The sequence below is a fragment of the Macaca mulatta genome, chromosome 16 (genome assembly GCF_049350105.2).
Source record: "Macaca mulatta isolate MMU2019108-1 chromosome 16, T2T-MMU8v2.0, whole genome shotgun sequence".
Taxonomy (NCBI): Eukaryota; Metazoa; Chordata; class Mammalia; order Primates; family Cercopithecidae; genus Macaca; species Macaca mulatta.
Window position 1 is genome coordinate 83,041,180 of NC_133421.1, and position 24,800 is coordinate 83,065,979.

Consider the following 24,800-nt stretch of genomic DNA (forward strand, 5'->3'; position numbering starts at 1 on the left):
TCCAAGAGGGCGGGGACCTTGCCTGTCTGGATCATCGGTGTGCCCCACAGTGTCTCAGGGCCCATAGAAGGTGCTCAGTCAATATTCAGTAAATGAATGAATGGGATGGGAGGAAGGAGAGGCACAGACAGGGGAGGGAGGCAGGGTTTCAGGTTAGAGTGGTTCCAGGAAGCTGAGAGCTCCAGAGCGGGAAGGTGAGGGTGACCACCCCATCCCACCCATTCCCCCGGCTCCCAAGTGTCACTCACAGGTAAGCTCGGCCCATGTGGCGCCTGGGTTGTTGATGCCTCGAAGCGTGAAACCCCTCAGTCCTTCATAGAGCAGCTCCCGGTATCGGATCCGGAAGCCCAGGAGGATGCCATTGATCTTGTCCTCTGCTGGCGGCTGCAGGGAAGGGAATAGAGGATGAGGAGGGGACCTGGACCACCACCCACCCCGCCCCACGCTCTCTCGTCATGCCTTCTGCAGCCACAGAGCAGGGACTGTGTTTTAACCAGGAAAATAAATCAAGATAATATTGAGCATTTTAAATTTACAAAGCACTTCTGATGAGGCCATTTCATCCCTGCAGCATTCCCTGGAAGGAAGGAAGGGCAGGAATCCGTAATCGCCTTTTACCAAAGCAGGAAACTAAGGCTCAGAGATGTAAAGGAACTTTCCCAAGATCACACAGCATCACTGGGGCCTGGAGCACACAGCTGTTTTCCTAGAGCCGCTCCTTCTTCAGTTCCTTTGTCTTCAAGGGCTGCCTTCACCCGGTCACCAGCCTTCCCAGACCTGCTGGTCCCTGCCTGGATAATACTTCCTGGTGTTTCCTACAAGCTGAGCCCTCTCCTACTCTTAGTATAAGTAAGGGTGAGTGCACCCCTCACCCCTTCATCAAGTTCTCCTTTGCTTCCTCTCCTGTCTACAGCTCAGCTGGAGAACAGGCTTCGGGAGAAGGTGGAAACTACTTCTTAATGATACTGCTTATAAAGAACGGGCTGACCAGCCTGGCCAACATGGTGAAACCCCATCTCTACTAAAAATATAAAAATTAGCTGGGGGTGGTGGCACATGCCTGTAGTCCTGCTTGGAAGGCTGAGGAAAAAGAATGGCGTGAAGCTGGGAGGCGGAGCTTGCAGTGAGGCGAGATCGGGCCACTGTACTCCAGCCTGGGCAACAGAGCAAGACTCTGTCTCAAAACAAAACAAAAACCCCCAAAAACCAAAAACCTGCTGAAACAACTCAGCCTTTGTTAGCTCCTTAATGGCTTCCCCGGCTGCCACGGGCACCTCCCTGCCCCCTCCGCCATGTTGCTCCAGCCTCGTCCTGGTCACAGATGCACTAAGTAATGTTCATCTAAGGGAGCGTCCTCTCCTTGAGGCTGTGTCTCAGGCTGTGGGGCGGCGGGGGGGTCCTCCTGGCTTTGTCTTCAAGGGCTTTCCCTTTGTGGGGAGGCAAATGGCTGAAGGGGAGTGCCTGCCCCTTTGATCTGGAGAAGTGGTGACAGGAGTTCAGTGCTTTGAACTTTTAGTAGAGATGGGATTTTGCCAGGGGTCCCTCTCATGTGGGTGACCTGCTGAGCCAAGGCAGACTTCAGAGGGCACAGGAGGGCCCCGCAGGGCAGGACCCCTGAGCAGCCTGGTCTCTGAGGTTGGCCTGGTCTTCCCCAGGCCATGACAGAGCAGGCAGTGCCAGTGAAGAGTGGGCATCTGGAAGGGGTATGGATGAAGGGGGGCATTTCCTCTCTACTTGCACAGTGATAGTGACGGGCATAGGTCTCTATGAGGAATCCCTTCACTGACCAGTGGGGCTTCATGGGGACTCTGGGGGCCCCGACAGCACCAAACACTTTCCAGTCCGAGGACTCAGCAGGCCTGAGGCTAATACACCTGGCCCTGCCACTCACGGGCTGTGTGACCTGGGGCCATTCGGGTCCCCTCCCTGAGTCTCAGTGGTCGTCTGCAGAAGGGGATGACAGCACCTGCCTGATGTGACTATCTGGAGAGTGTAATGAGGTGTGTTGTGTGAGTGTGTATGTGTGGGCACGCGGTATATAGACTGTTCTATCGCATGCACACGCCTGGATTTCTCATGGCTTCCCAGGTGCTCTGGGGGCAGAGAACCTGGGGGCTCCATGCAGCCCTGGTGGGGACTGCTGGCTTTCCAGTCCCAGAGCAGAGCTCGTCTGGGTCTTCATGGAGCTTCCTGCCTGCTGGGCCGTACCTGCCATCGGATTAGCACGGAGGTGGTGGTGTGGGGCGTCACTGAGAGGATGGTGGGTGCTTCATCGGGGGCTGTGGAGAGAAGCAGACAGGTGGGTTTTGGGGGCCACAGCTTCAAGCCCCCCAGGAACCCACTGGGGCCAGATTCTGCTAATACTGGACTAGGGGCAGGTCCAGCTTGCATCACCCTCCATGCCTGCTGGCCCGACTGCTGCAGAATAAAGGGCTGGTGTAAAGGGGAGGGAGGCAGGGGCTGTGAACTGACCCAGCCCAAACCCAAGGGTCCCAGAGCCCCCTCCACTCTGCTCCTCGGAGCCACAGGCCGCTTCTGCTGCTGCTGGGAACTCCCGTCCCGCTCACTGGCCGCTTGTGGGACACGAGGAAGGAATGCGCCACAGGCCAGGCTGGGCCTGGGAGCCTGAGCCCTTGGCAAAGGTGTCTCTGGTCCAAGCCTCCCTGAGACCCTACCCCGGGAGCTGAAGGCCCAGTGGATCCCATGCCCCTCTCATCTTTGGAGGCCACCTCCTCCCAGAAGAGAATGCGCCGTGCCCGGGAGGTAGCCAGTGGGCTGACAGAGAGACTGCTGGGGAAGGGGTACTGACCGGCCTGCAGGGTGGTCAGCGACTCCGACTCCTCGCTAAACTCGCTGTCGCCAATGTCGTTGGTCGCCTTCACTCGGAACTTGTAGGACGTGAAGGGCTTCAGCCTGTGGGGGGAAATCAGGGCCAATAAGCCAAGGTGCTCCTTAAAGGCCTCGCCCCCAGGCCCCCACCAGGGAGTCTCCGTGATCCGCCCCTGCTCGGGAAAGGGCGTGGGGTGCCAGCCCACTACACAGAGGGCACACCGAAGCTCAGAAAGGAGCTTTGCTACAAAGAGGACAAATTGGGACCTGGCCCCAGGAGTCCCAAGCACCTAGACCAGGTCCTCCAGACCATGCCAGCTTGGAGTGCCTTTAGCCCCAGTTGTAAGCCATAGGTTCCCGGGAAGAAAATGCCTGCAGCTTCTCCACCTCGGAGAACCATGCAGCCACAAAAGCACCAATGCCTCCACGCGGAACAAACTCCTCCGCTGCCCCACAAACTGCCATCTCTTTCTTTTTTTTTTTTTTGTTTGAGATGGAGTCTTTTTTGTTGTTGTTGTTGTTGAGACAGTCTCACTCTGTTGCCCAGGCTGGAGTGCAGTGGTGCGATCTTGGCTCACTGCAACCTCCGCCTCCCGGGTTCAAGCGATTCTCGTGCCTCAGCCTCCCGAGTAGCTGGGATAACAGGCACGTGCCACCACACCCAGCTAAGTTTTCTATTTTGCTAGAGACAGGGTTTCACCATGTTGGCCAGGCTGGTTTCAAACTCCTGACCTCAAGTGATCCTCCTGCCTCAGCCTCCCGAAGTGCTGGGATTCCAGGCATGAGCCACCGTGCCCAGCCTCTCTTTCAAATGTAGTAAATTAGGGAAGAGCTGAGGTTCTCAAGAGTTAAGCAGTACTTCATCTCTATAAGCCTTACTTCCTCTCGGAGTAAATGTCTCTCTTTTAGATTTATAGGGGGTGGGAGAGGCGGGGAAGAAAGTATTGCTCAAAACTCCCAGTCACATCAACTGGAATATAAAAAATACAACCCACTCAGAATTAAATTGAAGCTAGAATTTCGGAGTGACACTCCACTCCCCTATTAAAGCTGGAGAGGAAGATGCCACCCGGCTGGAAGAATCACTAATGAACGATGACAGGCACTTCGCTAAAGGGGGACTTCTAGGCTTCAGAAATTGATAATTAAGAGGCAACCTAACAGGGTTCTGGAGAGAACAGAGTGAAGGAGAGCAGGATAGAGCTAATTCGGGAGGGTGAGAGTGGACGCGGAGGCCACCTGGGTGGTGCATGCCAGGAGGAGAGCTGGGGGCAGGCTGGAGGTGTTTCCAGAAGGCCCCCTACCCAGTGGAGGAGCGCCGCTGGTCCTGGTGGGGAGAGGGGAGGCGGGGATGCTGGCATGGATCCGGGCCTCACCTGTCCACAATGAAGCTGGAGGCGTTGTGGCTCACGGAGGCCGAGTGCAGTGTCCACCTGCCACTGGGCAGCTCGCGGGTCTGGATGGTGTAGTAGCGCACAGGGGAGAGCCCGTCGCTCCCCGGCTCCCAGGACAGCAGCACGCTGCGTGCTCTCACATCCTCCTGCTGCACCACGGGCCTGCTGGGGGGCTGCGGGCGGTCTGGAGGTGGCAGAGGGGGAGGAGCAGATGAGTGGGCCAGGCCGTAGTGGAGGGAGCTGGACTTTCTCCAGGGAGGAAAGGAGGTGATCTGGGCTCATGCCCGGCGTCCCTTTCCCAGCCCAATTCTGTGCACGCAGGATCCTTGCAAGTTCTCACACCTGGGTACAGCCAGCACCTCTCTCCGGGTCAGAGGTCCACCCTCAGACTCCCAGAGCCCTAGGATCTGGGAACTTACAGCTCCTCAGCGCAGCCCTAAGCAAGGACTGACGGTGAGGAGGGACAAACACCCACCCAGCTCCTTTGCTCCTGCCTGAAACGAGGCCGAGCCCGGCCCTGCGCTGTCCCCGATTGAGCAGGATGAGGCCGTTTCCCTACGAGGGAGGGACGAGGGACGCTGATTCATTCCAGGCCCGAGCTTGGCTTCCTTCTCTCGCCAGCCTCACTGCCCCGCCCCTCCTGCAGGGCTTCTCACACCTCAGCAGTACTGGAATTCGGAACAGATGCCTCTGTGGTGGGGGCTTCCTGTGCACTGCAGGATGCTCAGCAGTGTCCCTGGCCTCCACCTGCTTGATGCCAGTAGCACTCCCACACCGTGACAACCAAAATGTCTCCAGACATGTCCAATGTCCCCTGGGGCCAAAGTAGTCCCCAGTTGAGAAGCACTATACAAATGGATTTTCCTGAGTACATTTTCTTCTTCCTTCCCTCCCTTCCTGCTTCCTTCCTTTCTTCCCTCCCTCTCTCTCTTTTCTTCCTTTCCTTTCCTCTTTCTCCCTCTCTCTTTTCTCCCTCCCTCCCTTCTTCCCTCCCTTCTTTCTCCCTTCCTTCCTTCTTTCCGCCTCCCCTCCCCTCCCCTTCCCTGCCCTCCTCTCCCCTTCCCTGCCCTCCCTTCCCTTCCCATCTTTCTCCCTTCCCTTCCCTTCCCCTTCTCCTCCCCCTTCCCCTTTCCCTCCTTCCTTTTTCTTTCTTTATTTAAAACACAGACAGGGTCTGTATCTGTTGCCCAGGCTGGAGTGCATTGGCACGATCATAGCTCACTGCAGCCTCAAACTCCTTGATCCAAGCAATCCTTCTACCTCGGCCTCTTGAATGGCTGGGACTACAGATGTACACCACCACACCTGGCTAATATTTCTTTTTTTTTGAGATGGAGTCTCACTCTGTAGCCCAGGCTGGAGTGCAGTGGTATGATCTTGGCTCACTGCAACCTCCGCCTCCCAGGTTCAAGTGATTCTCTTGCCTCAGCCTCCCAAGTAGCTGGGGTTACCGATGTGCGCCACCACGCCCAGCTAATTTTTGTATTTTTAGTAGGGACGAGGTTTCACCATGTTGGCCAGGCTGGTCTTGAACTCCCGACCTCAGATGATCCACCTGCCTTGGCCTCCCAAAGTGCTGGGATTATAGGTGTGAGCCACCATGCCTGGCCTATGGTTAATATTTCTATGTTCTGTAGAGATGGGGTCTCACTATGTGGTCCAGGTTGAGAGGATTTTCTAATGTCCCTTTCAGGCCAGTCAAGTCCAAGGCTTGCTTTTGGGGAGCCCAAGGTCAGGCAAGGTGCCAGCTCAGGGCAGCAGTGCAGCGGCAGCTGGAGCTCCAGGCTGCAGCACTGATCCCGCGCCCATCTGTCGTGACAAGGCCAGGGCTGTGAGCGGGGAGGGGAGAGGGAAGATGGTCACTAACCCTCCCTTAACTAATTAATTAATTAAATTAGACAGAGTCTTGTTCTGTCACCCAGGCTGGAATGCAGGGGTGCGATCTTGGCTCACGGCAATCTCCGTCTCCTGGGTTCAAGTGATTCTCATGTCTCAGCTTCCTGAGTAGCTGGGATTACAGTTGTGCACCACCACGCCTGGCTAATTTTTGTATTTTTAGTAGAGACGAGGTTTCGCCATGTCAGCCAGGCAGGTCTCAAACTCCTGATCTCAAGTGATCCACCTGCCTTGGCCTCCCCAAGTGCTGGGATTACAGGCATGAGCCACTGAGCCTGGCCACACACTTTCCCTTTAGGAAACCAGACCAGAGCAGGGTCCTTGGGAGTGAACTTGCAGCCCATCTCTGGGAGTCTACTAGACCGCTCGCTGACTTTGACTTCAGAGATTGGGGCCCACCTTCCATTCTCACCCAGGGCACTGCTGCTCATACCAGCCATCCACTAGGAGCAGCTCAGAGCACTGGCTGGCACCCCTCAGCTGCCCCCCAGGCCTCCCCTGGCCCCTGTGGGCAGTCACCTCTCTTCTCGGTGGTCACCACCAAGGCCTCGGCGGCATCTCCCCAGCCCTTGCGGGTCTGGGCCGTGATGCGGAACAGGTAGACAGACTCTGGCTTGAGACCCGTAGCTGTGTACTGCCGGGCGCTGGGTGCCAGCACCTCCACGGTGGCAGTGTTGGCCGTGGTGGTGTTGAGCCGGTGTGTGATCTGATAAGCTGTGGGAAGGAAGCACATGGCTATTATGGCAAGCAAGGCAAGCTGCCCCTAGGGTCCCGGGAAGGGTTGTTCCATCCAAAGCCACAGCTGTGTCTGCTATGGCCACCGTGCTGTGGTCACTTTGGCTGTGGTCTGTCTGCCTGAGGCCTCTGGGTCACTCTCTGGTCTTCAGCTGCCACCTGGGGAGGGTGGACTGTGGGTGGCATGGAGAGGCACTCTATACACAGTGTCTGTGACCCCCATAACAGCCCCAAGAGAAGAAACTGAGGCCCGGGGAGGTCAGATCACCTGCTGGTAAGTGACAGAGCTGGAATCCCAGCCCAGGTCTTTCTGGGCTAACGCATTTGCCCTTCCTGCCTCCACTCTGTCTTGGGGATGTGGCATTGCTCTAGGGCAGGTGGTGCGTGAGGTCGGGACTGAGACCCTGGAATAGGCGCAGGTAGTCCAAGCCCCCATTTTAAAGGTGAGGGGACTCAGGCTGCAGAGGGGAGTAGACTTGCTCAAGTTCACGCAGCTGCCGACCGGAACCCTGCGTGTGTGTGTTGGGGGAGCCCTGGGTGTGTGTATTGGGGGAACCCTGAATGTGAGATGAAGCTTCCCATCTGTAGCCTCTCTCCCCTGCGCCTTGGGACTCTTTTTCCGGCTGTGTTCAGCCGGCCAGCGTGCCCTCACTTGGCCATGCTAAGGAACAGCGTCCGAGGTTTACCAGATGGCTGGCAGGCTGGGGGCCTGGGGACATTTGGAGACACAAAGCCAACCCATGACTTTTAGGGGACTTGGACTCTGATCTTGCCCTCCAGAAGATAATCTGACACCCTGGAACTTCTAACAGGACTAACACTCAGATCCCATTCGAGAGGGGATGTGGAAGCTCTCTGGACCTACTCTTCCCTCTAGCCAGTAACAAAGTGGCCTCCTCTACAGCTCATGCCTCCTCCTCCTTCCTGCAGCCGGGGCATGGGAAGGGCAAAGGCTTACCAAGAATGATGCCATTGGGGGCAGCAGGGGGCTGCCAGATCAGCCGCACCGACGTGGTCCGCACCTCTGGGAACAGGATGCCCATGGGTGGTCCTGGGACTGGAGGGGCAAAGGAGAAGAGGCCAACCGGTGAGGCTGCTGCTCAGCTGGGGATGAGCCCAGCTCGGGGAGAGCAGCCTGGCGGGGTGGAGGGGGAAGGGGCCGCCCAGCTCAGTGAATTTCTGTGGAGTGCTGCCCTGTGCCTGACACTGTGTTAGGAGCCAGGGGCAAGAACATGGAACCAAGGGGGCTTTCTGCCCTCAAAATAGGCGTCATTTGGCAGGGACCTGAAGCTCCAGCCTCCTCTGCTCATTGTATACACGCCCAAGAACCGGGCTACCCTCAGAGCTGGGCGCGTGGGCCCTGGATGGATGTGTCTGTGCTTCAGAAGGTCCTGTTCTGACTTCCTTCCACCTATGGGGTGAAGTGTCCGTGGGGTAATGGGAAATGGACACCCCCAGCCTGCACCACTCCTCTCTCTAGACCTTGCTCTGGCATCCTGGGACCCTGGAATTCCCTGCCTGGAGAGCCTAAGCATGCTTCCAGGGGCTGCATGGACCTGGTCCCCACATCCACCCCCCTGAGGGTAGGCTATGCACCCCTGCCTCCAGGGAGGGCCAAGGAGTAGCTATTTTGCAGGTGTGGAGATGAAGATTGAATGGAGTGAGTCAAAGGAGAGGGTGAGGAGAGAACGGGGCAGGGGATCGGCGGGGGTAGCTGGGGAGGGGACACGCTTCCTGTGTTGCCGCATTCCAGCACAGAATGACAAGATGTCTTAGATTTCCAAACCTTTTTTTTTTTTTTTGAGACCCAGTCTCGCTCTGTCGCCCAGGCTGGAGCGCGGTGGCGTGATCTCGGCTCACTGCAACCTCTGCCTCCCAGGTTCAAGCGATTCTCCTGCCTCAGCCTCCCAGTAGCTGGGACTACAGGCGTGTGCCACCATAGCTGGCTAATTTTTGTATTTTTGGTAGAGACGGGGTTTTACCATGTTGGCCAGGCTGGTCTCGAACTCCTGACCTCAAGTGGTCTGCCTGCCTCGGCTGCCTAAAGTGCTAGGATTATAGGCGTGAGTCACCACGCCCAGCCTGAGATTTCTAAACTTGAACCTGGCCTTCCAGATCATTATAAGGGTATATCTGTCAAGGCAGGAGGATAGAACATATTTAATTTACCAGTTCATTAGCTTGATGAATAATGTTAGCATATGCAAACATATGGTATTTGGGCTTCCTTCTGCACTCTGGTCTGGCTCCTGCAAATGTCTGTGGGGGGCAGTAGGTGGGAGTGTGTGCGGGGAGATGGGAGGGGGCAAGGGATGCATCGGTCAGCTTCTGATGGGGAGTTTTGCTACAGGGATGAACGCCTGCAGCCCGCTGGTGACATTCTTTTGCAAACAGGACCAGGAGGTTCATGTGTCCAGGAAAAATACTTTCATTTTCACAGACCTTTACTCAAAGTGAACCTGCTCTAGTTGAAAAACAAAGTAAAACTGGCTGGGTGCAGTGGCTCATACCTAAAATTCCAGCATGTTGAGAGGCTGAGGTGGGCGGATCGCCTGAGGTCAGGAGTTCGAGACCAGCCTGGCCAACATGATGAAACCCCAGCTCTACTAAAAATACAATTAGCTGGGCATGGTGGCCAGCGCCTGTAATCCTAGCTGCTCAGGAGGCTGAGGCAAGAGAATGGTTTGAACCTGGGAGGCGGAGGTTGTAGTGGGCCAAGATCGCACCACTGCACTCCAGCCTGGGTGACACAGTGATACTCTACCAAAAAAAAAAAAAAAAAGTAAATGAAAACTGGGGCGGCCGGGCGCAGTGGCTCAAGCCTGTAATCCCAGCACTTTGGGAGGCCGAGACGGGTGGATCACGAGGTCAGGAGATCGAGACCATCCTGGCAAACACGGTGAAACCCCGTCTCTACTAAAAAAAACACAAAAAACTAGCCAGGTGAGTTGGCGGGCGCCTGTAATCCCAGTTACTCGGGAGGCTGAGGCAGGAGAATGGCGTAAACCCAGGAGGCGGAGCTTGCAGTGAGCTGAGATCCGGCCACTGCACTCCAGCCCGGGCAACAGCGCGAGACTCCGTCTCAAAAAAAAAAAAAAAAAAAAAAAAAAAAAAAAAGAAAACTGGGGCAAGTCCCTATTCCATACACTTGTTTTGCAGAGAGACCAAGAGACTAAATCAGATGTCAAACTGCCTCCGCATTGTCCTCAGGGATACATAGGCTGTAATTAGCACCCGCTGCAGTGGGGCTGGTGGCTCCGAGTGATCCATCCCTACAGGAGGCCTGAGGCCACGGCTCCCCGTGGGGCAGAGCCTGACCCCAGAAGGGCAAGGCCAGATGGGCAGGAGGAAGGGCGGCTCCTCCCAGCCTCCCCCAAGCTCTCTGGGATTTGGACTCACCATCGTCCAGCGTCCGCTCCAGGATGGGAGGGTGGCTGGGGCTGCCGTCCCCGATGCGTGTGAAGGCCAGCACCTGGACTTCATAGAGCACATATTTGCCCAAGCCGGTGAGCTGGGCACTGCGAGACGAGTTGCCTTCCACCAGCCAGATTCGGGGCTGGGCGTCCGAGTCCTTCTCCTTATATATCACCTGTCAGGGCCCAGCACAGGGTGAGGGCCTCGGGCCTGCGTCTCACCCATCCACACTTTTCATAAGTCTCATCCCCAGGAAGGGGGTGGGTAGACTTGGGCTCTTTGGAGTGACTTGGCCCCCAGGGTCAGGGGTAACTGCAAAGCTAGTGTACCCAGAGGGCTGGGGACACAAAGATGGACTCAGTCATAGAGCAAGAAGGCTCCTGAGAGGGCATGCAGGTGGGAAGACAGCCCTAGACATGGGGCGTGACTTATGCAAGGTCACACAGCTAGCAGCTCTGTGTCACACATCTCCCAACTTCCAGACCAGGGCTGGACCATGTGACTAGGCACAACTTTAAAAGGGATTCTAAAAGATAATGAAAATCAAAACTGGGTCCATCAGAGTCGAGGGAGGCTGGGGGCATCCAGCGTGGCCTCCCAAGAGAGGAGGAGCAGCCCGAGGACCTGGGTTCTCTCTGGGTGCCTCCCCACCCACAAGGGATGACTTGTGGTTGCCATGGTGACCATTGGCTAGGACGCCAGGCAGATCCCCAGTATCTACTCTAGGAGGCAGAGACCCAGAGGGTGATAAGAACATGGTTCCTTGGATGGAGAGGCTGGAGGGGCCAGTGTAGGGACCCCACTTCCTGGGATCCTGGGACTCACCTTATAGCCCAGCACAAGCCCGTTGCGATCAGCTTCGGGGACCTCGCTCCAGCGCACCAGCATGCTGCTGGAGGTGGTGGCCAGTGCAGACACGTTGGTGGGGCCAGAAGAGGGGACTGTGGGTGAAAAGGAGTGGAGAGAAGGTACTCAGGACCCAGTGTTGACTGTGCAAGGGACATGGACCAGGACAGGGGGCCAAGGGAGGGGCCAGTTCAATGTTGCCTCTCTATGGAAGAATCGTGGCATACATGGTCCCCAAACTGCAAACGATCCCACCAAGACAGCCTTTGGTTTTGGAATGCTGCAGACACTGTTTCTGGTTTCAGATGAGCCTCCCCACAGGATTCTCTGCTCAGGTTAGGATTAGATGAGCTTGCGTTTCCTGCTAGCACAGCAGAGAGGGTGGGCAGAGGGACCAGGGTGGCCCAGGAGAGCTGTCTGTCATTTAAAGGGTGCCAGGAAAAAGCCACAGAGCAGTGAACCACGTGTGGATGGATGAGGGTTGCCTGAATGCTGGGCTCACATTCTGTGGGTCACCCCTGGGCAGGCCCCCAGGAGCTTCCGGTAGTGATTCTGGAACGTTCTGAGAGCTAACCCTTTCCCCAATCCCTCCACTGTGGTCTTTCAGGCACCACTGGGTTTCAGGGTTAAAGCTGAGGGCAGGGGAGTGGGCAGTTTGAATGGTGGAGCCTACTTAGCTGTCCTCCAGAGGCAGGGACACCCCCGTCCCCCTTGGGAATATGGGAATAGCAGGCACAGTTGCAGGGAAGTGGCAGGTGCTGGGAGATGTGGCAACATCATTGTGACATTGAGCATAAGCAGAAGAAATGAGCTCAGCCTGTGTTTGAACAACAGCTTCAGCCTGCCACGCCCTTGGATGGCCCTGAGGGCACAGAGAGCAAGGAGGGGAGAGGCAGCAGGGTGGCTGGGTGTAAGGGGTTGGTACCTGACTCCCGGGTCCTGCCCACCACCGTCTGGCTCCAGGGCCCGCTCCCGATGGCATTGAAGGCCTGGACCTGGACGCGGTACTCCGTCCACTCCTCCAAGTCCTCAATGGTGTACTCCCGCTCCACGCGGTCCTGCACCACGTGGCTCAGCGTCTTGCCGTGCCCATCTGACCGGCTGTACTTGATCTTGTAGCCCACGGACTCAGGGTTCCCATTGTATTCCATCTCCGGGAGAGGCTGCAGTGGGGCAGGGGGAGCAAAGATGCTATGAGCCAGGCCCCCCACTGTGCAGGGAAGAACTGCCCTGGTACCCTCTCCTCCAGGGAGCCTTCAGGGCTATCCATCCCACTGTCACCCAGTCAGTGTCCACATGAGGCTCTCTCACCCGAGTGTGGCTTATGTTGTGTGACTGTGTTTCTGATGGGCTCTTATCTTCCTGCAGGGAGGATAGAGAAGCGGCATCCTTTACTGTGCATGTGACAAATCTGTTACCCTGCCAAGGGAGCCAGGAGCCACAAAGGCCGTCTGTCCGACACGCTGATAGCACCGCCACCTTTCGCTCTGCTGTCTCTGCTGCTTACCTCTGTCACTCAGGCGCCAGCACACACTTAATTGCCTATCACACCTGGTCTCAGCTCATGCCTGCCTTTGGAGGAGTGAGCATGGGCAGAGAGCAGGATGAATGGGGTACCTGCTGGTCAGGAAGTCCTTCTGTCCAGCAAACTTCAGTCTCTCCTGCTGCATTTTCAGCCTCCTTTTTTTCTTTTTCTTTTTCCTTTTCTTTTTGTTTTTTAAGACAGGGTCTGGCTCTGTCTCTCAGGCTGGAGTGCCATGGTGCCATCTCAGCTCACTGCAACCTCTACCTCCTGGGCTCAAGCGATCCTCTTGCCTCAGCCTCCTGAGTAGCTGGGACTATAGGCATGTGTCACCATGCCTGCTAAGTTTTGTAGAGACAAGGTTTTGCCATGTTGCCAAGGTTGGTCTCAAACTCCCGAACTCAAGCCATTTGCTCACCTCGGCCTCCCAAAGTGCTGGGATTACAAGCCACTATACCCAACCAGCCTCCTCCTTCTTGTTTGAGTCTCACAGAAAATAAAAGTCAGGTTTCTTTGTTGGGCCTTAGGACTACGCTGATGGGGCTGTGGTCACCAGCTTAAGGTTGTGTGGATGACCATGGGCAGTGCTGGTGAGAGTGGAGGCGTGCACACAGGGAGGGGAGCCCAGGGCCCGGCCTCCACTCCTCGGAAGGGCACAGAGCTGGGGTGGGGGCATCTCCAGCCCTCACCTCCCCCAATTCTGCTTCCCCAGGGGCTCTGGAGGGCCCTTGGTCCACAAGCTCATCCCAGGCTGACCCACTTTACCCCACTCCTCACCTTCGGCCCCAACCTCCCCTGCTTACTACACGCTTCCTCCCTCCTGCAGACACTTAGTGAAGCCAACCAAAGACCATTAAGATAGGAATCGATGGGCTCGGGAGCCAGAGATGGGGCTTACGTGCACATTCCTTTACCTGCTGAGGAAAGGTAATGGACCACGCACCATTAAGCACGGGCCTGAGTGGTGTCTGGGGCCCTGTGCCACGCAGCAACTGCCTTTCTATTCCCCCATGCAGTCCCTGCCCTCAGCATCAGACTCTAACCTTTTAGTAGCTGCAAACCTTAAAGTGAGACTGAGGAAGGAAGCAGGGAGCCAGCCTGGGGTGAGGATGCCTGGAAGCAAAGGGGCAGGAGGTGGGCATGGTCACACTGTGCACGGGGCACTGAGCTGGGCTGAGACAGCTCTGCAGCTCTGCTCAGGTGCCAGCCACTCTGGGAAGGGAACTGCAATTAATAACTAATATTTAGTGAGGACTGACGGTGCCAAGTGCTTTCATGGCTGTTAGCATCAAGCTGTCCACACACAGGAACGGCAGTAATGACTTCACAGTGTGGTATGTTTGCAAGTTGTGTTTTGCACAACGAGTAAGATCTTACATGGAAACAAAGGGTTTGTGTGGTCAGACGGGCCTGGGGAAGTGGGGTCAAGAGGGCTCCTGCTATGCTAGTGTTCCCGGATTCTCTACGGAGCTGTGGTATGCAGTGCTGATCCCCTCATTTATTTGTCTAAGAATTCTTGTTTGCTCCAAGCGCCTCCTGGGGTTGCTGCTCTGTGGGACGTGTGCTGGGAAACGATGTTCCAGAGGACCTGGCGGGGAGAAATGGCCTTTCCTGTTCTCCAGAGGATGAGACGGCAGTGTGCCCAATGGTTAGGGCTGTGGACTTGCGGGTACAGATTCCCTGGGACCTCAGCCCTGCTGTTCATGAAAGCACGTGGGAGGATGTGGGAGGCCTTGGGCAAGTTATCTGACCTCTCTTCTGCCCCAGTTTCCTCATCTGCAAAATGGGGACCAGGATCACTGCTGTCACAGGCTTGTTGTCAGAGTAGCACCTGGTAGGAGAGGAAGCCTCGGCATGTTACTGTCACTACCTCGTGCAGGATGGCCCAGGGTCATGACCCTCAACACATAGCCCTGATCTGGGGCACACTCTCTGAATGCCACAGTGGCACCTGAATCCCAGACTTGCCGCTTGGAGCTGTGTGGCTTTGGGCAAGTTCTTAACCTCTCTGAGCCTCAGTTTTCTCAGCTGTAAATTGAGATGATCATGTGTCCCTTGTAAGATTACTGGGAGGATCAAATGGGATGAAAATTTTAAAACGCTTGCCATTTGGCGATGCTCAGTAAACAGTATCTTTTAGCTCCTTCCTCTCATTGGCGGGGGGTATTTGTTCATTTGGCTAAGATGTTGATTATCAGGCATCTCGCCAGGTAAGTAAAGAAAAGAGAAAGAGAAGAGAAAGGAGCCATAGGAATTCCAGTGCTCACCTTCTGGGAGGCAATGACCGGAAGCTCATGGAGAGGTCCCACCCCTGCCCCCCAGGGAGCCTTACCATCCAGCGCAGCCACAAGCTGGTCTCACTGGCCGTGCGCAGAGACACGTTGGCTGGGGCCATGTCAGGGGGTGCCTGCAGGGTCTGGATCTTTCTAGAAGGCTGACTGGGGGGGCTGGTGCCCACGATGTTCACCTGGCGCATGCGGAAGCTGGGGCGGTGAGAGATGAGAAAGATGGTAAGGGCAGGACCCCAGCTCTCAACCCTGTCCTGGTCTGGGCCACAGCCCCTCCCCCCCACCCCCATCCTGGGGCTGCTGCCCTCTCCCCAGGCCGGTCTTGTTACCTGTAGTAGGTGAAGGGGTTGAGGTCGGGCACCTCCATGGAGCGGGCATCGGGCTCGTTGGAGAGCTGGTGGATCAGCAACCACTCCTCTCCCTCCCCGACCACGCCTACCTGGAAAAGGGCAAGACCTTAGGCCTGTCTAGCCTACAGGGTTCACACAGGGTGCTCTAAGCCCCAGTACAAGCCCTGCCAGGGAAGAACTTGGTTCAGATCCCGGGGCTCATCTGGAGGGCACCAAATGGGGCTACCATCTTTCCAGGCCCCTAAACACGACTGCAAGTGTGACTCAGCCCTCCTGCCTTACAATCTCTCAGGATGCTTGTGATCAACATATTCCTGGGCCCGTCAGAATTCTTGGAGCACTGCCCAGGAATCTGTGCGTTTAACAAGCAGCCCAGGTGATTCTCCTAAACATCCCGGGGCACTTCCAGAGACCCAGGCTGCCCCTCAAACCAGCTAAATCAGAATCAGAGTGTCTGTGGGTGGGACGCAGGTGTGGGCACTTCTGAACGCTCCCCTGATGATTCCAGGGTACAGCCAAGGCAGATATTTTTATCTTCCAGCACCTGGGTATTTTTCTAGGCACCCCCAGACCCAGGAGGGGACTGTAATGTGTGTGTTTTTCCATGTACACAGGTGAGGGGCAGGGGGAGCTGGAGACAATATTGGGAAGTGTGAGCATTTGGGGTATAATGTGCCATTGAGAGTTGCATGTGAAAATTCACAGAGGCTGAAACACACATAAGATTTTTGCACTCTTAAGAGCACGGGGGTGCCCTGGCGGGGGCTGCTGCCCAGGCCCCAGGCCTGCCCTACCTGGGCTTCCACCAGCCAGCGGGAGATGGAGGTTTTCCCATCGTAGCCAGGCCTGAACTGCAAGGTCACGGAGCGGGGGCCAATGTTGGAAATGCCCAGGTTGGTGGGGGGCCCTGGGAGTTCTGGAAAAGGAGAACAGGGTGGGGAAGGAGATCTGGCGAGAATAGCCCTCCATGTCAAATGCGACTTTTGGGCATGGAGAGGGCTGTGTGTCACGCTTTTCCTGGAAATGTCCGAGGAGAAGCACAGCCACGGCCTCATTCCACCCACAGTCTTTGTTTCCGCGTCTTACGGAGAACCATGTTCGTGCCAGGAGGCTGAGACAGAATTGCGGGCCAAGGGAGATCTCCCAGGGCTGAGAGGGGGCTCAGGGCCAGGAAACAGGGGCTGGGATGCCTCCTTCTTCCTGGCAGTTCTGGATGTGAGTGAGGGGCTCATAAGGAAGCTGAAAGCTGCATTCAAACCAAGCCGGGCTGAGAAAGAAACCAAACAGGACCAATCCTCCCTCCGTCCGCACAGATCTCCTGCACCCTCCTAAGCCTAATGACAGCTCAGGAAGGTGACAGGATGGATGGGGACAGGGGGAAGCTTATTTTCTGGCCAGGAACCCTGGGGCTCTTGGAGCTCAGGAAGACAGAAAGAGCACAGATTCTGGAGTCAGAATGAGTCTAAATCTAACTCCACTACTTACAGGCTGTGTGTCTTTGCACAAGTTATCCACCTCTCTGTGCCCCCATGTCCTCCTTGGTAACGAAGATGGTAATAACAACACCTCCCTCAGGGTTGTTGTGAGGATTAAATGAGTCAATGTGTGCAAAGCTTCTAACACCATGCCCTGTGAGCGCTACATACGTATTTGCCAGCATGGCTGTATTTATCACTGGGGGTTGACTGAGGCTCAGGCAGCCCAGTCATCTACACAGCAGGTGGAGAGATGCTGGCAGGTCATACAAGCACTGCCTGCCTGATCTGGATGGGACCACATGGTTATTCAGTCCAAATTCCCATATATACAGATGGGGAAACTGAGGCACAGAGGGGACCCGGAACTTGCTCAACGTTGTAGGGCTTGGCAGAAGCAGAGCTGGGAGTGGACCTGGGCTTGCTCTCTGTGCCAGGCCTAGGAGTATTCCCACCGTGCTCTGCCACCTCCCAACCAACACTTCCACACGATGGAATCCAAAGTGGACTCTGGGCGGCAGCGGGAATTTTTCCCCCGAATCACAGATGCCATTGCCTGGTGTGGAATCTTGTGAGAAATGGGTGAAGGGAGGGGCTGGTGGGGAAATGAGACAAGGTAAGGGGCCTCTGCTTTTCTCCGAGCTGTGGGAAGACACAGCAGGGGGCCAGGGGAGCCCCTGTCCAGAGACCTGGGATCCCGGGGATTCAGCCTGTTCTGAGAGGACCCAGACCCACACAGCACAAGGGAAGGGGAGAGCCCGTGGGAAGAACGCTGGTATTCCTGAAAGACAAGAGGACTCTTTGTTTTTTTTTTTGGAGACATGATCTGGCCCTGTCACCCAGGCTGGAGTGTGGTGGTGTGATCTCGGCTCACTGCAACCTCCACCTCCTGGGTTCAAGTGATTCTCCATCCTCAGCCTCCCAATGAACTGGGATTACAAGCATGCACCACCACACCTGGCTAATTTTTGTATTTTTAGTAGAGAGAGGGTTTCACCATGTTGGCCAGGCTGGTCTCGAACTCCTGACCTCAAGTGATCCACCTGCCTCGGTCTCTCAAGGTGCTGGGATTACAGGCGTGAGCCACCACGCCGAGCCAATAAGGGGCCTCTGGAATGGGATGCTGCTCAGGAGAATTCCAAGAGTCCTGCACTGAGAGTGGGCACTTACCTGGGGGCACCCCAGAGGAGATGGTGGAGGCGGACACTTGGCCCTGGCCCTTCGAGGTCATGGCGGCCACCTCGATGGTGTAGGTGGTAAGTGCGGTGAGGCCCGTGACACGGTACTCCAGGGTCACGTTGGGCAGGTAGTGGGTCACACGGGTGTTGGTTCGGTTGTACTCCTCCCAGGAGATCCGGTACCCTGGGGAGAGCCCCCGTGTTGGCATGAGCTTGGCTGTGATCACGAGTTGGCCTGACCCACTTCTCCCTTCTCCACTAGGCTGGCAATTAGATCTACATTGGGAGCAATGGGGCCAAGGGAGGTGGGAGCTGCTGGTGTCATGCCCTGGGTCTCAGGTATAGCCTCAGTGGGATGCCAGCACTTCAGGGAACTGCAGGGGACATAATGAGTCATCATGGCAGCCACTGAGATCTGTGGCTGAAGGTGTGGGGCTGGGGACTCTGGGATGCGTAATCAAGTGGAGGTGCTGAGAGCCTCTTGTGAATGGTTTCTAAGAAAGCGTGGGTTGGCTTCAAGGGTTTGGGTGAAAAGTAGCTCGAAGGCAGGGGATGGACCAGCTCTGACCTTTCTAGCCCTGTCCTACCCTCTAGTTCAGAAACACTGCGGTGCCTACCTGTGAGGATGCCGTTTTTCTCTCCCGGCTCTTGCCAGCTGACCTTCAGCGACGTGTCCAGAATCTCACTGAAGCTCAGGTGTCCCACGGGCCCAGGCACTGCACCCCAAAAGGACCCCCACCCCCCAAGGCCAGTTAGAGCTAGAGAGAGACTACCATCTGTGAGACAGCCTGCGGTAATCTGGGGGTACCTCAGCCTGTGAGATAAGCCCGGGCTGCCCTTCTGCCTGGGGCACCCAGCCTGGCCTTGGGTGGGGCAGAGAGAGCAGGGCTGGGGGGTGCCTACCATCCTCATGGGTGCGCACCAGCTGCGGGGCGCTGCGTGGCCCATCCCCGGGGGTGGTGAAACACAGCACCGAGGTGAAGTACTCGGTGAACTTCTTCAGGCCAGACACGAAGCCCACGTGGATGCTGTCTTGAAAGTTAGGCCGGGCGGTCACCATGGTAACCTCCTCTTCCTGCTCCGGCTCCCAGGCGATCAGCTGCAGAGAGGCCAGCAAGTCACACAGGGCAGCAGGAAGGTTCCAGAGGAGGCCAAGCACTCTCCCACAGGCTGGGCCAATCAACAGATGGTGTCCAGGGACTGGAGTCCCTGTGGTGTCTCCTCCGAGGGAAGGGACAGGCAGTGCAGGGAAACCACGGGGCACTGGAATTCACTTTGGGGCACTTCTCCGCTTCTTGAGCCACTGACTTTATGCAAAGCACCGTGCTGGGTACTTCCCAGGGGCCGCCTCTCACTGAATTCTCACAGAGACTGAGAGGGTGGCATTTCACCAGGAACAGCTGCATAATTTGCAGGCTCAGTGCAAAATGAAAGTTTTGCCCCTTGTTCAAAAATCACTAAGAATTTTAAGATGATAGCAGCAGAGCATTTAACTAAGTGTGGGGTCTTTTCAAACATGGGGCCCTGGACGACTGCACAGGCGGCATATCCACGAAGCCGGCCCTGTATTCCTTTTGTGAGATGGGGTCCAGGCTGGAGTACAGTGGCATGATCACAGCTCACTGCAGGCTCAACCTCCTGGGCTCAAGAAATCCTCCCACCTCAGCCTCCCAAAGTGCTGGGATTATAGGCATGAGCCGCGATGCTCGGTCCAGCCCCATATTTTATTTTATTTTAATTTATTTATTTATAATTTATTTATTTATTTATGACAGAGTCTTCTTACTTTGTCGCCCAGGCTGGAGTGCAATGGCATGATCTAGGCTCACTGCAACCTCTGCCTCCTGGGTTCAAGCAATTCTCCTGTCTCAGCCTCCTGAGTAGATGGGATTGCAGACACGCACCACCATGTCCAGCTAATTTTTGTATTTTTAGTAGAGATGGGGTTTCACCATGTTGGCCAGGCTGGTCTCAAACTCCCAGCCTCAAGTGATCCACCCGCCTTGGCCTCCCAAAGTGCTGGGATTACAGGCGTGAGCCACTGTGCCCAACCCAACCCTATATTTTACAGATGAGGAAACTGAGGATCAAAGAGGCTCACACAGGTAGGGGGAAGCTGGTTCTGGGATTCCAAGCCCCGAGCTCCTACATCTTGCCCCAGGTGAGCTGGGGCAGCTTCGTCTTTGGAGTTCTCCAAGGGTACTTCCTACAGAGCTGGGAACTTCAGTTTGTGGGTAACCATTATCCTCTTACACTCCTTCTAAGTTGGGATTTCCATCTTAAATATCAAGCAGAGGTGGGGCATCAGCAGGAAAGTCCTATGTGGAAATCCCTCAAGTTCTTGCTAATCTCCCCTCTGCAGATTGTACCCGGCCCCCGCTCCCTCCCGCTTCTCTCGCTTCCTGCTCTCACCTCACGCTCCTGTTTCTGGGCCCTTCATCTGTCTCCAATAATGACAGCTGGTTTCAGAGATTTCCTCATTTATTTGAAGTTGATTAAATAGCAATTAATGGTGAAAAGCAACACTTGATGAGTTTTAATAAGCACGGGTATTTATAGATATAAAACAATACCACGCCAACGTCTCCCGATTAACTCGTGCCTATAACAATGCTTAATCTTCTCCTTTTCATGGCCGTGTATTTATAAAGGATGTTTTGAAATTTAATTGGTATTGTGAAAAGATAGCCTATAGCAAGTTAATTAGACACTAATTAGACCCTCAAAATACTAAACAGAAATACTAAGTGGCATTTAATAAGTATGTTAAATATCCTCCGTATTTCGATTATCTTGTTTCATAGCAATTATGTTGCCGAACTTCTTTTGAGTAGATTAAGAAACAAGTTTAATGTTTTAATTTAATTTAATTAATGTAAATTCAAATTAATTATGCTGTTAGAATTAATTGTGTGGTGTGTTCCCTAGCAAGTATAAAATCTGGGTAAATATTATTTTATTGGGCTTAGGCCAATTATAATCTCTACCATTTTTTTAAATAAAGAGAAAAGGGTGTCTTTACAGATGCCTTAAAACAGTATCACCAGGCCTTACCCACAAAAATGACCCAGAGGAAGCACACAGGGTAATGGAAGTGTGGTTTGTGGAGTCACGCTGTTGACTTCATTTTCCTACAGCTTGATGCCTGGATCCAGGATGGCAGCAGGGCCACGGGTTCCTGTGGTTGTTTCAAAATATTTACTCTGAGCCGGGCGTGGCGGCTAACACCTGTAATCCCAGCACTTTGGGAGGCTGAGGCAGGTGGATCACAAGGTCAGGAGATCGAGACCATCCTGGCTAACACGGTGAAACCCTGTCTCTACTAAAAACTGCAAAAAAATTAGCTGGGTGTGGTGTTGTGCGCCTGTAGTCCCAGCTACTCAGGAGGCTGAGGCAGAAGAATGGTGTGAACCCGGGAGGTGGAGCTTGCAGTGAGCCGAGATCACACCATTGTTCTCCAGCCTGGGCGACAGAGTGAGACTGTCTCAAAAAAAAAAAAAATTTACTCTGGGATGTGAGCCACTTGTCCTTCTCCAGCTGCATGTGAAAAGGAGGAGGCTTGGCGATAGGAGGCCTCCCCACCTCAGGTCCAGGGAGAGAAAGAGTAAAATTCCCTTTTGTGTCCTTCATTGCCCTAAAGAGGTTGGGCTCTGGGCAGCTGTGGGATGGAACCTTAGTGCTCAGCTCAACACACAACAGGGCTTCCACCTGTTGAACTCTTACTATGTGCCTGGCCTTATTTAATCATCACAATGAGGAGCAGATGGAAATCATTGTCCTATGCTGTTACAGAAAAGGAAACTGAGGTTCAGGAAGGTTAAGGAGCTGGCACGTGGACCTACAAAGAGCTGGCTCAATTTGTGGACCCTGAGACCTTTCCTGATGACTTCTGTCTCTCAAAGGTACGCAGAGGTGTTGAGATGAATGTTCTTTAGGACGACTCTGTGCCTTCTCCTTGTTAGTCAGTTTCAGCGTTGATTTACCCTACTAGGTCCTTAGTCTCAGGTTCTAAGCAGACGGGGCTCCCCTGAGAAGGCTCGGGTGTGTTCTGGGGAATGAGCAGTACACCTGGGTTCCTGGGACATGCAATTCCCTTAGAGAGCAGAGGCCCAGGGAGGCAAGCCTTGTCACTGAGCAGCGGTGCTGCTGATGGAGGGTGTGGGAGGAGGGCAGCCTTGCAGCTGGCACACTTGAACCTGAACCCAGCTCTGTGACTTAATGTGGGACTCAGGGAAAGTCACTTGACCACTCTGAGCCTCAGGCTATTCTAGGGGATAGAAACAGCTGCCTTGCTGGGTTTCAGGGAGGAGCAGGTGAAATGTCTCCTGTCCCTGGTGGAGGCAGTCCTGAATAGGGTTGAAGGTGTGGGATGGTATATATGGCATCTAGCTACTAAAGTTAGAAAATAAAAGTCAGGCTGGGCGCTGTGGCTCATGCCTGTAATCCCAGCACTTTGGGAGGCCAAGGCGGGTGGATCACCTGAGGTCAGGAATTTGAGACCAGCCTGGCCAACATGGTGAAACCCTGTCTCTACTAATAATACAAAAATCAGCCAGGGGTGGTGGCACATGCCTGTAATCCCAGCACTTTGGGTGGCCAAGGCGGGTGGATCACCTGAGGTCAGGCGTTTGAGACCAGCCTGGCCAACATGGCGAAACCCTGTCTCTACTAATAATACAAAAATTAGCCGGGGGTGGTGGCACATGCCTGTAATCCCAGCTACTTGGGAGGCTGAGGCAGGAGAATTGCTTGAACCTGGGAGGCAGAGGTTGCAGTGAGCCGAGATGGCACCATTGCACTCCAGCCTGGGCGACTGAGTAAGACTCTGCCGCAAAAAAAAAAAAAAAAAAAAAAGAGAGAGATCCTCTCTCTCTGTCTCTCTCCCTCTACCCTTTTGCAGATGCACAGACTTCCAGAAAACAACCTGGAAGGCGATGTAAGAAAGCACCGACAGCGGCCACCTGGAGTGAGGAGGGTTTTGGAGTTGGCCACAGTACAGCCAGGCAGGGTGGGAGACTGGGATGGAGGCCTTCCACTATCTGTTTACTATTTTTTACTTTTTTGGTTTTTTGAATCACGTATTTTAGGTTTAAAAATTAAAACATTAAGGCCAGGCACAGTGGCTCACGCCTGTAATCCCAATGCTTTGGGAGGCCGAGGTGGGCAGATCACGAGGTCAGGAGATCGAGACCATCCTGGCTAACACGGTGAAACCTCATCTCTACTAAAATTACAAAAAATTAGCCAGGCGAGGTGGCGGGCGCCTGTAGTCCCAGCTACTCAGGAGGCTGAGGCAGGAGAATGGCGTGAACCCGGGAGGCGGAGCTTGCAGTGAGCCGAGATTGCGCCCCTGCACTCCAGCCTGGGCGACAGAGCGAGACTCCATCTCAAAAAAAATAAAATAAAATAAAATAAAATAAAATATTAAAATATTAAAAAATAAATTGAATGAACGGTATTTGGCAATAGTAGCAAAATTATTTACACATTTTCCCTTTGACTCAACGATCTCATTTCTAGGAATCTAGTCCAAAGTTATACTGCGAAAACAAAAGAAGAAGCCGGGCGCGGTGCCTCACGCCTGTAATCCCAGCACTTTGGGAGGCTGAGGTGGGTGGATCGCCTGAGGTCAGGAGTTTGAGGCCAGCCTGGCCAACAGGGTGAAACCCCGTCTCTACTAAAAATGCAAAAAATTAGCCAGGCGTGGTGGTGGGTGCCTGTAATCCTAGCTACTTGGGAGGCTGAGGCAGGAGAATTGCTTGAACATGGGAGGTGGAGGTTGCAGTGAGCTGAGATCACACAACTATATTCCAGCCTGGGCAACAAGAGTGAAACTCCATCTCAGAAAAAAAAAAAAAAAAAAAAAAAGATATATGCACAAAGTCATTCACTGCAGAAAGGGTAGTTATAGTAAAAGACTAGAAACAACCAAAATGTCATCACTTGGGGGCTGCTTGATTAAACTATGGGAGATCCATATGGTAGCAGAGGATACAGGTGTCAAAAGGAACAAGGGATGTATCTCTATACTTTTATGGAGTGACCTCCAAAATATATTCTAAATAATGATAATAATAAAGGGACTGGGCGCAGTAGCTCACACCTGTAATCCCAGCACTTTGGGAGGCCGAGGTGGGCGAATCACGAGGTCAGGAGTTCAAGACCATCCTGGCTAATATGTGAAACCTCGTCTCTACTAAAAATACAAAAATTAGCCGGGTGTGGTGGCGGGCGCCTGTAATCTCAGCTACTCTGGAGGCTGAGGCAGGAGAATTGCTTGAAACTGGAAGGCAGAGGTTGCAGTGAGCCAAGATTGCACTACTGTACTCCGGCAAAAGAACAAAACTCCATCTCAAAAAAAAAAAAAACAAAAAAACCAAAAAAACAAACTATCTCTCTCTCTCTCTATATATATATAGATAGATCGATCAATCGATCAAGAATGTGGAAAGTACATTGCCACTTATCTGAGAAGGAGAGCACACACATTTATGTAGGCTTGTACAGCAAATCCTTGATATTCATGTGGGATTGGTTCCAGGACCCCCCACAGATACCAAAACCCACAGCTGCTCAAGTCCCTGATATAAAATGGTGTAGTATTTGCATGTAACCTACATACCTCCTCTTATATACCTTAAATCACCTTTAGATTATTATAATACCTAACACAATGTAAATGCTATGTAAATAGTTGTTATACTGTATTGTTTGGGGGGAATAATGACAAAAAAGTCTGTACATGTTTAGTACAGATGCAATTTTTTTCTGAATATTTTCAGAACCATACGAGATTGGCTGAATCCACAGATGTGGAATCCATGGCTACTATATTTTTTGTTTGTTTTTTGAGATGGAGTCTTGCTCTGTTGC

General features: G+C 54.1%; 1 protein-coding gene and 1 long non-coding RNA gene across 3 annotated transcripts in view; one reads left to right on the forward strand and one right to left on the reverse strand.

Annotated features, from left to right (window-relative positions):
* SDK2 (sidekick cell adhesion molecule 2) overlaps positions 1 to 24,800 on the reverse strand; it is a 314,672-nt gene that overhangs the window by 49,544 nt on the left and 240,328 nt on the right. For both annotated transcript variants that reach the window (XM_015120233.3, XM_015120232.3), the window contains exons 19-33: positions 18,831 to 19,026; positions 18,545 to 18,643; positions 17,920 to 18,111; positions 16,069 to 16,190; positions 15,254 to 15,363; positions 14,969 to 15,119; positions 12,040 to 12,277; positions 11,094 to 11,209; positions 10,254 to 10,443; positions 7,813 to 7,911; positions 6,639 to 6,833; positions 4,206 to 4,407; positions 2,810 to 2,913; positions 2,209 to 2,279; positions 249 to 384 (exon numbers count right to left, since the gene is read on the reverse strand). In XM_015120233.3, the coding sequence (XP_014975719.3) occupies positions 249 to 384; positions 2,209 to 2,279; positions 2,810 to 2,913; positions 4,206 to 4,407; positions 6,639 to 6,833; positions 7,813 to 7,911; positions 10,254 to 10,443; positions 11,094 to 11,209; positions 12,040 to 12,277; positions 14,969 to 15,119; positions 15,254 to 15,363; positions 16,069 to 16,190; positions 17,920 to 18,111; positions 18,545 to 18,643; positions 18,831 to 19,026 (2,221 nt within the window). The remainder of the gene's footprint in view (positions 1 to 248; positions 385 to 2,208; positions 2,280 to 2,809; positions 2,914 to 4,205; positions 4,408 to 6,638; positions 6,834 to 7,812; positions 7,912 to 10,253; positions 10,444 to 11,093; positions 11,210 to 12,039; positions 12,278 to 14,968; positions 15,120 to 15,253; positions 15,364 to 16,068; positions 16,191 to 17,919; positions 18,112 to 18,544; positions 18,644 to 18,830; positions 19,027 to 24,800) is intronic.
* On the forward strand, positions 6,993 to 22,960 carry LOC144335909 (uncharacterized). Its single transcript, XR_013407157.1, has 3 exons — positions 6,993 to 7,128; positions 21,720 to 21,829; positions 22,828 to 22,960. It is a non-coding gene; the product is annotated as an uncharacterized LOC144335909 (long non-coding RNA).